The sequence below is a fragment of the Euwallacea similis genome, chromosome 12, assembly GCF_039881205.1.
Source record: "Euwallacea similis isolate ESF13 chromosome 12, ESF131.1, whole genome shotgun sequence".
NCBI classification, from domain to species: Eukaryota; Metazoa; Arthropoda; class Insecta; order Coleoptera; family Curculionidae; genus Euwallacea; species Euwallacea similis.
The window spans coordinates 4448489-4463113 of NC_089620.1; the positions used below are offsets into that span (position 1 = coordinate 4448489).

At 34.6% G+C, this 14625-nt stretch overlaps 1 protein-coding gene across 1 annotated transcript; it reads left to right on the forward strand.

Moving 5' to 3' along the window:
* Positions 1–4513: 4513 nt before the first annotated feature.
* On the forward strand, positions 4514–6166 carry LOC136412441 (small ribosomal subunit protein bS1-like). The gene has a single exon (XM_066395504.1). It carries the CDS (start codon positions 4514–4516, stop codon positions 6164–6166), a length of 1653 nt encoding a protein of 550 aa, XP_066251601.1.
* Positions 6167–14625: the final 8459 nt, after the last annotated feature.

Sequence of the window (14625 nt, forward strand, 5' to 3'; positions counted from 1 at the left end):
GTGGCATGACGATAAGCCTCATCATCCCGCTACGTGTTAGCGCCGCGGCGGCATGACGAGAAAGGGGCTACTTGGATGATACCTTTTTTCTACTTAGTTTGGGTTATGCAAGCATCGAACAGACAAAATCTGTCAAATCAGAAAGAAACACACAAATTTAAGTTTTTAGTAATTTTCAAGTATAGTTGTAGAGGGAGCGCCTCTGCAGTTATGATCGACATTTTCAATGGTGCCTAAGTGCCCGTATGCAAGCATGGTCTTGGAAGGAACGGTCAAATCATTGATGGAGTCATTTAGACTACCTCGGTTAGGAGATTGTACTATCAACCGTTCCAAGCTGAAGCGTTTCCCTGTAACAAATTATATGTAGGAGTTACCATGAAAAAAGCAAAAAGTAAATTAGAAATAGTGAATCCTAATGCAGCAGGAATAGACGTTGGTTCAGCTGTACACTATGTGTGTGTACCTGAAGGAGGAGATGAACAACGCGTTCAGAAATTTGGCTGCTTTACTGAAGACCTTCATAACTTAGCACAGTGGTTGAAAAAGTGTAAAGTTACAACAGTAGCTATGGAATCAACAGGAGTATACTGGATTCCTTTATTTCAAATACTTGAGTCATATAAATTCGAGGTAAGATTGGTAAATGCACGGCATGTAAAGAATGTACCTGGTAGGAAGTCTGACGTTCAAGATTGCCAATGGCTCCAACAACTGCATAGCTACGGACTGCTTCATGGATCGTTTAGGGTGTGCCGTAGAGACACAAAGAATGCTTAAAAAAAAAAAATGAGCAAACTAAGTGCAAAGCTGCACAATAGATGAGGGTGGGCCCCTTGAAGTCGGTTTGCAAGAATAGGCTTCAAACAGCCATAAGCTGCTGTGGTAAAGAGCTATGGTAGTGAGCGTTATGGAAAAGGTGCAATTATGCATCATGTGTAAAATAGAGAGGTGAATGAAAATGAACCACTGATGAAGTGTCGAAATTCCAAAGACGACGTCAAAACCATGGGCTCCTGAATCTCTTGGGATAAACCTATCAGGAACTTGTTTACTGGATAGGTGGCGTCCGGCATAGAGGTGGCGTGAATCTATTTTAGGCTATTGTGTGGAACTGCGGGAACCTGTCGTTTCGATGATAAGGGAGAAATTCGAGGAGCTAAACTCTAAGGATGAGAGTACTGATGCGGAAAACAGGGGCGGATCGGCTCGTAGTAGCGAAGAAGTTTCTGTAATGGAAATGGAGCGAAGGGGCTGAGTTATTTAGTTTTAATTATTTATCAACCGAAAGGGAGGAGTTAATGAATAAAACAAAGTCTTTTGATATACCGAAACAACTTATTTGGAGAGCTTATAAACAAGTATCGAAAAATAAAGGTGCTGCAGGTGTAGATGAGGTTTCGATAACAAAGTTTGAGGAAAATCTAAAAGATAATCTGTACAAACTATGGAATCGGATGTCATCCGGAAGTTATTTTCCAGAGCCAGTAAAAGCTGTAGCAATACCGAAGGATACGGGAGAAGGACAAAGAATTTTAGGTGTTCCTTCAGTATTCGACAGGATAGGGCAAACGGCAGCTTCTATGTATCTTGAGCCGCTAGTAGAGCCAAAATTCCACGAGGATTCATATGGTTATAGACCGAATAAATCTGCACTGGATGCGGTAGATACAGCACGCAAGAGATGCTGGAGGTACGATTGGACGATAGATCTTGATATATCTGGATTTTTCGACAATCTGGATCACGAATTAGTTTTGCAAGCTATCAAGAAATATACAAACTGCAAATGGGTCATACTGTATGTTGAGAGGTGGATGAAAGCCCCTATTCAACAAGCAGATGGCACTAGGGAAGTGAGGAATAAGGGAGTTCCGCAAGGAGGTTCTGTAAGCCCAATCATTTCTAACATATTTATGCATCATGCGTTTGATATGTGGATGAGGCAAAACTACCCCACAATACCATTTGAAAGGTATGTTGATGATGCAATAGTGCACTGCAAAACTAAGAGACAGGCAGACTTTATGAGAGTAAAGATTGAAGAAAGATTGGCTGAGTATAAGCTAAAGTTGCATCCCGAAAAGACACGGATAGTGTACTGTAAGAATAGCAACAGGAAGAATACATTTCCTATACAAAGCTTTGATTTTCTAGGATATACCTTTAGACCTAGAGGAGCAAAGAGCAAAATAGGAGAATATTTTGTTGGATTTCTACCTGCAATTAGCAATAAGGCCAAGAAAAAGATCACTCAAACCATAAGGTCATGGAAAATACATAGATTTACAGGAAAGAAGTTGGAGGAAATATCAAAGGAAGTAAATCCAATAGTCAGAGGCTGGTGTCAGTATTATGGCAGGTTTTACCAAACGGAGATGTATAAACTTCTTAATAATGTAGAGCGGCATCTAGAAAAGTGGGTAAGTAAGAAATATCTGATTGGAAAAAGACTAGCAAGGAAACTTCTAGGAAAAATGAGAACAGAAAATCCGAATACTTTTTACCACTGGAGGTTGGTATGGTAATCAAAGTACTGAATAATGGGAGCTGTGTGAATCGAGAGGTTCATGCACAGTTCTGTGAGGGGCTGGGGGGGAAGTTCCACTGGTCTACTCGACCCAGATAATCAGATGTGTGTATTGCGCAGTTACGTGCGGCAGCGCAGAAATCTCACTGAAAGTGCACCTACGCATATTCTACGTATGCAGAAGGCATTAATTCAAATGAATATACAATTACACAAGGTTATTAGTCATATTACTGGGATAACTGGTATGAAAATCATTGAAGCTATAATTGAAGGCGAAAGAGATTCTGAAAAATTAGCAGAATTCAGGGACGTGCGAATGAAAAATGATCAGTCTACTATTGCAAAAGCGTTAGCTGGTGACTATAGAGAAGAACACTTATTCACGCTAAAGCAAGAATTTGAACTATATAATATTTATCAAGAAAAAATAGCAGAATGTGATAGAAATATTGAAGCCTATTATAAAACGTTTGAAACAAAGTCTTGTGAAAGCAAACAGCTAAGTAAGCAAAAGAATAAAAATAGCAAAAGTAAGCCAAGCTTTGCTTTGTATGAGGAACTGCACCGAATCACTGGTATGGATTTCACTAAAATTCCTGGATTTGATGTATTAAGTATACAAACCATAATTTCAGAAGTTGGTATAAACCACAGTAAATGGCCAACAGAAAAGCACTTTTCGTCGTGGTTGGGACTCAGTCCTGCTAATAAAGTTACAGGGGAAAAAGTGTTTAATACAAGAACACGTAAAGTCATTAACCGTGCTGCAAATGCTTTGCGAATAGCTGCTCATTCTGTAGGAAAGAGTAAAAGTGCGTTGGGTGCATACTACAGAAGATTGAAAAAACGACTAGGAGCACCAAAAGCAATAACAGCTACTGCAAGAAAAATGGCATGCATATTTTATAGTATGCTCAAATACGGACAGGAATATGTAGAAAAAGGAATGGAATACTATGAAACACGCTATAAAGATAGAATTGTAAAAAATTTGATCAAAAAAGCGAGCGAATTTGGCTACATATTAGTTCAACAAGAAGAGTTAGTTGAGTGAGTTTCTTAGGAGAAGTCTATTCCTTCATAAGGAGAAGTAGTTAAAGGAATTTACTCTATTTCTCCCTCTTTTTTTATTATTTTTAATCTATAGTTAACGTAAAAGAGATATGCAAAAACTCTATTGATCCATAGTCTGCAAATTATTAATAACACTTACTTTAAAGAACCTCACTTTACGCTGATCTTTGAGCGCTCTTCTGTGGTATTTTGTAAGAGTATAACTTGTGAAATCGTCTTCCCTATAGATTAAAGAGTTACACTGCTTTATATGTGATGCTATCCACTCTGCATAGTCCTGATGATCGGTTGCAATGAATATTTCCCCTGTTATAAGTATTTTTTTTGCTAATAAATTTAAAAATTCCGTATTAATTAATCGTCTTTTATTGTGACTTCTTTTTGGCCATGGATCTGGAAAGAGAATAAAGAATCTTTCAACACTGTTATCAGGAAAATTTGCAATCAATTCTCTTGCATCTTCTGTCCACATTAAAATATTTTTTATGTTTTGTATTTCTATGTTTGTTAGCAAGCGAGAAACCCCCTTTAAGTAGGGCTCACATCCTATAAACAATAGATCAGGTTCATTGAGCACCTGGTAAAGCATATTTTCACCGTTGCCAAAGCCTATTTCTACCCATATTCTTTTGTGCGAGTTTATGATCTCTTCTATAGATTTCTTACTATTTTGGATAGAATATTTTTCCAATGTTTCATCAACATCCGGTTTTAATCTGGACCTTCTGGAAAACGACCTAATCCACTTACTATCCTTAAATAGCATATTCTTGATACATATACAATTTTCTCACTATAGTTTTATATAGCTCAAATAATTCTCGAAATGAATTAATGAAAAATTACTTGTCAATAATTGTTAATATTATATAATGTATGAATTCTAATAAAGTTTAAGTTAAAGGTATGAATAATAATAATCCAGTTGTAAATCTACCGATTACTATCAGAAAGCTATCATCAAACAAGTTTATAGAAGAGATATTTCAAGGTCAATTTGAGGATCAGGATAATGTCCTATTTGAGGATTCTTTTATTAATAAAATTAAAGAAGGAGATGTGGTAGAAGGTGTAATTACAAGAATAAACCCTAACGACGTTGTGGTTGATATTGGTTTAAAATCTGACGGGAGAATTTTGATCAAGGAACTCGGTTGTAATGATGAGGTCATTATTGGCTCGAAAATCAGAGTTTATGTGGAAAGAATTGAAGATTATCATGGTAATGTTGTTCTTAGTCGTGAAAAAGCAATTAGGGACGAAAAATGGAATAAGTTGGAAGAAGATACAGTTACAAGGGCTGAAGTAAGCGGAGTTATTAAACGCTCAATTAAATGTGGCTTTATTGTTGATCTTGGTGACGGAATAAGCGCTTTTTTACCGCTGAGTCATGTGGATTTGAAGCAAGTAAAAGATGCGAAGCACCTTATTGAAACTGAACAAAAGTTCATCGTGCTTAAAATGGATAAGAAGCAGGGCAATATTGTAGTATCAAGAAAGCTGGTGTTAGAAAAATTGCACGCTGGTGAAAAAATTAAATTTTTAGAATCTTTAAATGAAGGCGATATAATAGAAGGGAAAATAAAAAGTATCACTCATTACGGTGTATTTGTCGGTATTCATGAATCAGATGTAGTGGGAGTCATAGATGGATTGTTACATATTACAGATATCTCTTGGAGTAGGGTAAGTCATCCGTCTGCAGTTTTTACTTGTGGTCAGACTATAAAAGTTAAAATTATAAAAATAGACAAGGAAAATGCTAAAATTTCCTTGGGTGTGAAGCAGCTAGAAGATAGCCCTTGGCAAGATGCAGAGTCAAAATATCCAGTTGATAGTGTGCATAAGGGTTATGTAACAAGCATAGAAGATTATGGATTATTTGTTGAGCTTAGACCTGGAATTGAAGGTTTAGTGCACTCGTCAGAAATAACTTGGGTTAAGAGTAATTTACCAGTTAGTAGTCTCGTAACAAGGGGACAAGAAGTATATGTAAAAATTCTCAGTATTGATATTGCTAAGAGTAGGATGAGTTTAAGCATGAAAAGGTGTGTAGACAACCCTTGGCAAGTATTTATCAATAAATATCCTCCTGGTTCTATTGTTTCTGGTGAAGTGAAGAATAATACCGGCTCATATGTATCTGTTGCTTTCGGTGATTCTGAAATAGATGAGAACGTAGAAGGGACAATATATGTGAAAGATTTTAGTTGGTCTAAAAATAGTTCAGATGAGATAAAGAAGTATAATGTAGGTGATAAAATAGAAGCAAAAGTAATAAGGGCTAACGTGAATCGGGCAAGAATTTATCTTGGAATAAAACAAATAGAGTATGATCCTCTTGAAGAACTGATAAAGAAAGTTGAGGTAGGCGATAAAATACAGGTTACTGTAGGTAAGAGAGAAGAGAATGGACTAGTCGTTGAAGTTGAGAACGATGTAACCCTTCTAATAGATCAAGAGCATTTACCAGAGAATAAAAAATTCTCTATATCAGAAAAAATAGAAGTTGAAGTATTGGGTGTTGAAGAATATAACATAGCATTATCTGCTAAGTGATAAGGTTTACTTATTTTGGCTTCATATAAATGGCAACAAAGTCTGATATAATAGCGAGGGTAGCAAAAAGACATCCTTTTTTAGATAAGATTGTTATAGCAGCTATAGTTGATAGATTTTTTGGGATACTTTCAAGCACATTGAAACATCATAATAGAGTTGAAATTAGGGGGTTTGGTTCTTTTTCAGTTAGAAGTTATAACTTGAAAGAAACAAGCCATTTAATGTTACAGAAGTTTACAAAGAATCAATACTTTAAAACATATTTTCGTAGCAGTAAAAAATTATCTGATTTGATAAATGAATAAAAATTTATACCATAAATAAGATGAAAGTAGGGGTTTGAGTTTATACTGTACGATAGAAATTTTTAGCACCATATGCAAGTAGTAGAAATAGTTATACGTAATAACACATATAAAATATCTTGCGAAAGTGGGAAGGGGAATCATTTATTACGCCTTGCTAATAGTTTTGACAAGTTAGTTAGTTCTGTATCTCAAAAAACTGGAGGTAAGGGTTCGGATGCATTAAATTTCTTACTTGCAGCACTAATTCTTGAGGATAAAATTTTAGAATTAACAAAGCGATTAGATGAAGTAAATCAAGAGCGCGCAAAGTATAGAAACGAGAAAAGAATAGAATATACTGAGGTACTAGATAAGGTAAATAAGATTATCACTAATCTTGAGTGCATAAAGGATTAGCTTCAATAAAGCAAGCAATTAAATTAACTATCTGACTATTCAAGCCAGGAGGGAGGTTTGTCTTACGAGTTATGTAACAATATAATTCGTAATCATCAAGATCAACTATTTTTTCGTATTCGATTAGTTCGCTTAAGGAAAATTTATCAAGATATTTCAATGCGAAATGCCCTAAAAGTATATCGGTTTCTTTGCAACCCCTATGCCAGCTTCTATATATTAATTTTCTTCTGAGTAGTGAGGTATCTGTCATTACAATTAAACTTTTTTTAATTTAAAAGTTAAACTAAATACTTGTCAAGCGAGGCGCATTTTAATATACTTAACATTTTGTTAAGATCTAAATATACAGGTGGAATTAATTTCTAATCTTATCCATCAATTTAGCGATGGAATATATTATTTTTTATCATTTTCTTTAATAATTTCTGTCATAGTATTCGTGCATGAATATGGGCATTATGTTGTTGCCAAAGCATGCAAAGTTAAAGTTGAATCTTTTTCTATAGGCTTTGGCCCTGAAATTTTTGGTTTTAACGATAAGTCTGGAACTAGATGGAAATTAAGCGCTGTTCCATTGGGTGGTTATGTTAAAATGCCAGGAGATACTAATGCAGCGAGTGTTCCAGCTGATCAACAAGAATTAACGGAAGAAGAAAAGTTGTATTCATTTCATACAAAACCGCGGCATAAAAAAGCAGCAGTAGTTTTTGCAGGGCCTTTTGCAAACATGGTATTTGCTGTTATAGCTTTTACAATATTTTTTAGCATAGCAGGTTATTATCGCACTCCACCGGTGATTGAAAATGTAATCGAAGGTAGTGCAGCTAAGCAAGCTGGTTTGTTGCCAGGTGACACTATTACACAAATCAATGAGCATAAAATAAAATACTTTGAAGATATTTCACGTGTGGTAATGTCGAATCCCAAGACGAGGATGGAAATTAAGTATAGCAGAAATAATGAGGAGCATAGAACTAGCCTGACTCCATTGACAGTTGAGGGTAGAGATGTCTTTGGCAACACAATAGAAAGAGAAACTATAGGGATTATTTCAGTCAATACATTAAAGCAGTCGTCTTTTCTTGGGGCTGCGAGCTTATCAGTAAGTGAAACTTACCACACTATGTGCTTAACGATTAAAGCTATTTTTCAAATTATTGTTGGTAAGAGAAGTGCAAGTGAAATAGGTGGACCAATAAAAATTGCAAAATATTCAGGGCAATCAGCTAAAAAGGGATTTATTACGTTTGTGTATTTCATGGCAATGATTTCAACTAGTTTAGCTGCGATTAACTTGCTACCAATTTCACCATTGGATGGTGGGCATTTATTTCGTTATATTATAGAAGCAGTTATACGTAGAGATTTAAGTTTGAAATATCAAAAATATGAGGCTACCTTTGGTGCTTTCATTTTGTTCTTGCTGATGACAATTGCAATTTCGAATGATATTAGGAGTCTTTTTTAAAATAAATATGAAAAAGCTACTTTACATATTATTAATAGTAATTTTTCCCGCTTTACTTATTGCTTTAGAAAATAAGGAAAAAATGCAGATAAAAGATATCAAATATATTGGTAATGAGCGTGTAAGCAATCAAACAATAGGTTTTTATATAAAATTGGAACCTGGTAATTATGTAAACGACGATGATATAGATTCGATTATAAAAGGTTTATATAAAACAAAGCTATTTGCTAGTGTTAATGCTTACATAGATGATAAAAAAAATTTAGTAGTAAAAATTCAAGAAAATCCACTAATTAACAAGATAATATTAAAGGGTAATAAATTATTTAACAGCAAAGAGCTGCTAAATAATGTAATTCAGTCAAAATCGCTAACTATTTTTACTGAAACAAAATTGCAAAACGATTTAGTGAATTTAGTCACTACTTATAGAAATAACGGTAAGGTTGGTGTTAAAATTGAATATGAGCTGAATAAGCTTGATAGTAATAGGGTCAATCTAATTTTCAAAATAAAAGAAGGTAAAACCTCTAAAATCAAGGATATAAGATTTATAGGCAATAAAAACTTTTCTGAAAATGAGCTAGAGCAAGTTATCAAAAGACATAGTAATGACATATTTAGTAAGTTATTTAGAGCCATTTTTAAAGGCGGAAATCATTATTCACCGCAATATCTATTGATTAACACAGAATTGCTCGATCGTTTTTATTCGTCTAAGGGATATCTTCAAAATAATATTCAACCAATTGTTGAGGTTGATAATAACAATCAAACAGAGTTAACTTTTTTGATTGACGAAGGACAGCAGTATTTGTTTGGAAATAATGAGGTTAATATTGAAACTGAAATTCAGGATTTGAGCCTAAAAGAAGAAATATTGGACTTTATAACAGAGGAAAACGATAAGATATTTAATAGAGTTAAAATTAATAATACAGTAGAAAAAATAAACAAATATTTAAATGAGAAAGGATATATATTTGCAAAAGTTAATCCAGAGTATGCGCAGCGTGACAATGTTGTAGATGTAACCTACATAGTGCTGCCAGGTAAAAAGATTTATATAAATCAAATTACAATTGATGGTAACGATCGCACTTTAGATAAGGTGATCAGAAGTAAGCTAAGTATAGCAGAAGGTGATGCATACAATATATCTGAGATTCAAAAATCACGTAAAAAACTAATGAGTAGTGATTTTTTTGAAACAGTGAAAGTAAATAGTTACGCAGTTAATGACGATGCAGTAAATCTTGACTTAAATGTTAAAGAAAAAAGAACTGCCTCATTATCTTTAGCAGGAGGTATGTCCTTTCCTGGCGGAGTATTTGTAAAAACTGATTTCACAGATCGTAATTTATTTGGTAGTGGTAAAGAGCTCTCTTTTGTTCTTGAGAAAAATAAATATTCACTTTCTACTAATGTAGAGGTTGTTGAAAATAATTTTAACGATTCTGATACATCACTAGGTGTGGGCATATTTTATGAAAAACAAGATAAACCACACACTAGCTTCGATAGTTGTGACATGGGATTTTCAACAAAATTATCATACAAAGTTATAGAAAACTTAACTAATTCCATTCGCTACTCTTACAAGTATAACCGTATAAACATGGATAATAAGGGTGGAAAAGACAATGACATTTCTGATATAATAAAGGGGCAAGAAGGTGAACATCAGATTTCATCAGTAGGATACACATTAGCGTATAATAAACTGGATAATCTTTATGCTCCAAAAGAAGGATATTTATTGCGTATAAGTCAGGATATTTCAGGATTGGGAGGGAATGTAAACTTCCTAAAATCTGAGTTCTTGTCTTTTTACACGCATCCTATATTAAGTAAAATTGACGATAGCATAATACTACGCTTTAAGATGGCGGCAGGTCATATTTTTTCTTATACCGATGAAGATTTAAACATTGGCCAGCACTTTTTTAAAGGGGGTAATGAGATTAGAGGGTTTGATCTTTCTGGTATCGGACCAAGAACAATAGACAACAATAAAAGTTCGTTAGGAGGCAAAACTTATTTTAATTTAACACAGCAAGTAGATTTTCCACTACCAAAACTATATGACTATGCTGGTATCAAAGGCTCATTATTTGTTGACTATGCAACACTTTTTGGCTTAGATAATAAAAATGGGAAATGTAAAGATCCATATAATGATAGTAAGCTTATAAGAGTGTCACCAGGTTTTGGCTTTTCAATGCCTTCTCCTTTTGGTAGACTTAGATTAGATTTTGGGTTTCCTTTAGTAAAGGAATCTTATGATATAATACCATCACCAAATGTTAAATTTTCTATTGAAGCGGGGATTTGAATGAAATATATACAGTTATTTATATCAGTTATTGCCTTAATTATTTCCTTATTTGTGGGGTATAAGTTTGTAGGATATCAACCTCAGAACACAAAGGCTGCCATTATTGATAGTGATAAAGTTATCAATGAATCTCTTGCTCTGCAAAACATACAACAACAAATAAAGGAGCAGAATTCTAGATTACAACAAGAATTTGAAAGTGAGTTAGAAAAACTTAAGCCATCAAAAGAAGAATTTGAACTTTTGTCAGAAGAAGCAAAAAAAGAAAAGACAGAACAGTTTAATAAGCACACTGTAAATACTAGAGATAATTACGCTAAAAAAATGTTACATTTAGAAGAAAGCTATAGAGACGCAGTAGAGAGTGTTTTTAACAAGATAAAAGAAGTCGCTAAAAAAACGGCAGAAAAAAACAACATAGATTTGGTACTATTTATTTCAAAAAAGAACCAAGTTTTATACTCCATGAATGAAGTTGATTTATCGGATGTGGTATTAAACAATATAAATGAGGAAATACCTGAATTTGCTTTAAAAGGCATTGAGTAGGCTTATGCAATTTAATATCAGTGATATTATAAAAATACTACCACATTCTTATCTGTTTCTCTTAGTAGATAGGGTTATAGAGTGTGATCCTGGTAAAAGTATAAAAGCAATCAAAAATGTGACTTTCAATGAGCCATTTTTTATTGGCCATTTCCCTGGTCATCCAATAATGCCAGGAGTCTTGATAATTGAATCTCTAGCTCAGGCATCTGCTATATGTGTTCTAGGTAAAGAAACAATAGAAAATAAAGTTGTTTACTTGAGATCCATTGAAAATGCAAAATTCAGAAAGCTAGTTACTCCAGGGGACACATTGATTCTTCAAGCTAACATTCAAAGTGTGTGTTTAGGTGTACACAAATTTAGGTGTATTGCATCTGTTAGCGAAGAAAAAGTTGCAGAAGCAACAATCTCAGCAGTATTGCAAAATAAATAAAATCTTCATCTGTAAGAAACAGCATGTACACTGTATAGTATAGCAATGAAGCTGAATTTCAACATCTCATTTTCTAATCTATATACTCGCAATGGATTAATAAAATTAGATGAGACATTTTTGAATTATATCAAATCATGTGATGAGAGCTTGTTTTGTTCATTAATTGAAGCAAGAGAAAAAGCAGCTTCTTCTTCGATGTCATCCCAGTGTCACCTCCCATCATCCCAGTTTCACCCCCCGTCATCCCAGTGCTTGACACTGGGATCTAGAAAACAAGAAGGACGGTCAGCTACTTGGATGACAGATAGTCAGTTAATAGTAGACCTCTCATATTTACTTGATGAATTTATTGCAAAACTTTTCAATGTTGAAAAAGAAATAGAGGAGCTAAAGAAAAAGCACAACGACTTTGCTGTAATATATAAGTGCAAAAGATTATTTGTCCAACGCTATGCATTGAAGAAATACACTAATGTGGCGAATATAGATATTACTAACAAACTAAGTCATTTTCTCACTTTGCCAACAACAGAAAAAAATTTTGCTGAGCAGGTGATGCATTGGTTTGAAGATAAAGAAAATCACAAAGAAGAAATAGAACTTGCAGCACAATATGCAGTGTGGAGAGTAAAAAATAAACAGAGTATATTATTCAGTATTCATAAAAAAATCGACCACGAAAACCTCATACCATTTTCTAAAAAAGAAGTAGACAAAGTTGAAGTGCTGCATTCAAATGAAGTAAAAAGACGATATGGTTTTGATCTAACAAGCAAAAAGGTGAGTTTGAATAAAGCACTAGATAATGCTCACTACTGCATATTTTGTCATAAGCAAAGTAAGGACAGCTGCTCAAAGGGGCTAATTAATAGCGACAATACTTTTAGACAATCTCCACTAAAAGTTGAACTGCACGGCTGCCCACTAGAGCAGAAAATATCAGAAATGAATCTGGTGAAAAGCGAAGGGTACAGCATAGCAAGTCTTGCAATTGTGATGATAGATAACCCGTTATGTGCAGCTACTGGACACAGAATATGCAATGACTGCATGAATTCGTGCATATATCAAAAACAAGAACCCGTAAATGTGCCAGCAATTGAAACAAGGATTCTGGATGATGTGCTCAGTTTACCGTACGGATTTGAAATATATTCTCTGCTCAGCCGTTGGAATCCTTTAAATTTTCAGCGTCCATTGCCAAGAGGAAACACTGGAAAAAATGTTCTAGTTGTAGGCCTTGGTCCTGCTGGTTTTAATTTAGCTCATCATTTGTTGAATGATGGGCATAACGTTATCGCCATTGATGGACTAAAGATTGAACCTTTGATCGATAATTTCCAGCTAATTAAAGATTTCAAACACGAAAAATTGAGTGAACGCGTGGCAGGAGGGTTTGGTGGGGTGGCAGAATATGGTATTACTTCTCGGTGGGATAAGAATTACTTAAAGATTATTAGATTACTGCTGGAAAGACGTGAGCATTTTGCACTTTATGGAGGCATTCGTTTTGGTGGCACGATTAATGTTGATGACGCGTTCAACTCGGGTTTTGATCACATTGCCCTAGCACTTGGCTCTGGCAAGCCACGAATGATCAAAATAAAGAATATACTAGCTCGTGGAGTGCGTATGGCATCTGACTTTCTTATGTCGTTACAACTGACTGGCGCTCTTAAATTTGATTCTATAGCAAATCTGCAAGTTCGTATGCCGATAGTTGTAATAGGGGCTGGGCTTACTGCAATTGACACTGCCACTGAAGCTTTAGCGTATTATCCAATTCAAGTAGAAAAATTTCTTCTTCGTTATGAGATATTAATTGATAAGTATGGAAAGGACTGTGTTGAAAAAGATTGGACAGAAGAAGAGCGCGAAATTGCGAATGAGTTTATATCACACGCACAATTGATCCGAGAAAAGCAAAAGTTAGCAAAAAAAGAGAATAGAGAAATAAAAATATTAGAGTTGATGCAGAGTCTCGGGGGAGTGAAAGTTATATATAGAAAAGAGCTAAAAGATTCACCAAGTTATCGATTAAATAGCGAAGAGGTGCAAAATGCGCTGTCAGAAGGGATTTACTTTATTGAAAACTTAGAGCCAGTTGAAGTTGTGACGGATAAATATAACCATGCTGAATCAATAAAACTAATAGACACAAAATCCGGCGAAATCAAACGTATAAAAGCACGTTCTATTTTTATAGCAGCAGGTACTGAGCCAAATACGGTTATTGCAACAGAAGATGAAAAGCATTTTAAATTAAGTAATGGGTATTTTGCTCAATTGAATTCATTGGGAAAAGAAATAGATCCAATATTTTCTCCAAAAATGCCAAATAAAGATAGAATATTAGTGTATAAGCAAGGCAATAAAACAATCAGCTTTTTTGGTGATCTTCACCCTTCGTATAGTGGCAGCGTCGTGAAAGCTATGGCAAGTGCTAAGAACGGCTACCCTATTATTTCTCAGCTTTTGAGTGGAGTTAATAGCTTCGTTTCTGTCATTCCAGTGTGTGATGTTGTGGGCCAGAAAAAAAATGCGTGGTCAAGTGTTGAAGACCTGGCTAATAAAGAATTCTTTAATAGAATCAAAGAGCAATTCACTGCAAAGGTTATAAAAGTTCAATATTTAACAGACAAAGTTGTGGAAATAGTGATCAAAGTACCACTTGCGGCAAAGAATTTTAAGCCTGGGCAATTCTTTAGATTGCAAAATTTTGAAACCAATGGCAGAAAAGCCAATAATACAAACCTTGCTATGGAAGGTATAGCTGTAACCGGCACTGAAGTAGACAAAAAAAAAGGAATTATTTCCACTGTTGTGCTTGAAACTGGCGGCTCCACTAATTTATGCAGACACTTAAGAGAAGGTGAGCAAATAATTCTTATGGGTCCAACTGGCAGCCCTACTGAGGTTTACTAAGTCTCAATATTAAAGTGATGCCAAATT

Bases quoted from the DNA above. Each gene is read 5' to 3' on its own strand.
- LOC136412441 (XM_066395504.1), top strand. From the start codon at position 4,514: ATGAATAATAATAATCCAGTTGTAAATCTACCGATTACTATCAGAAAG.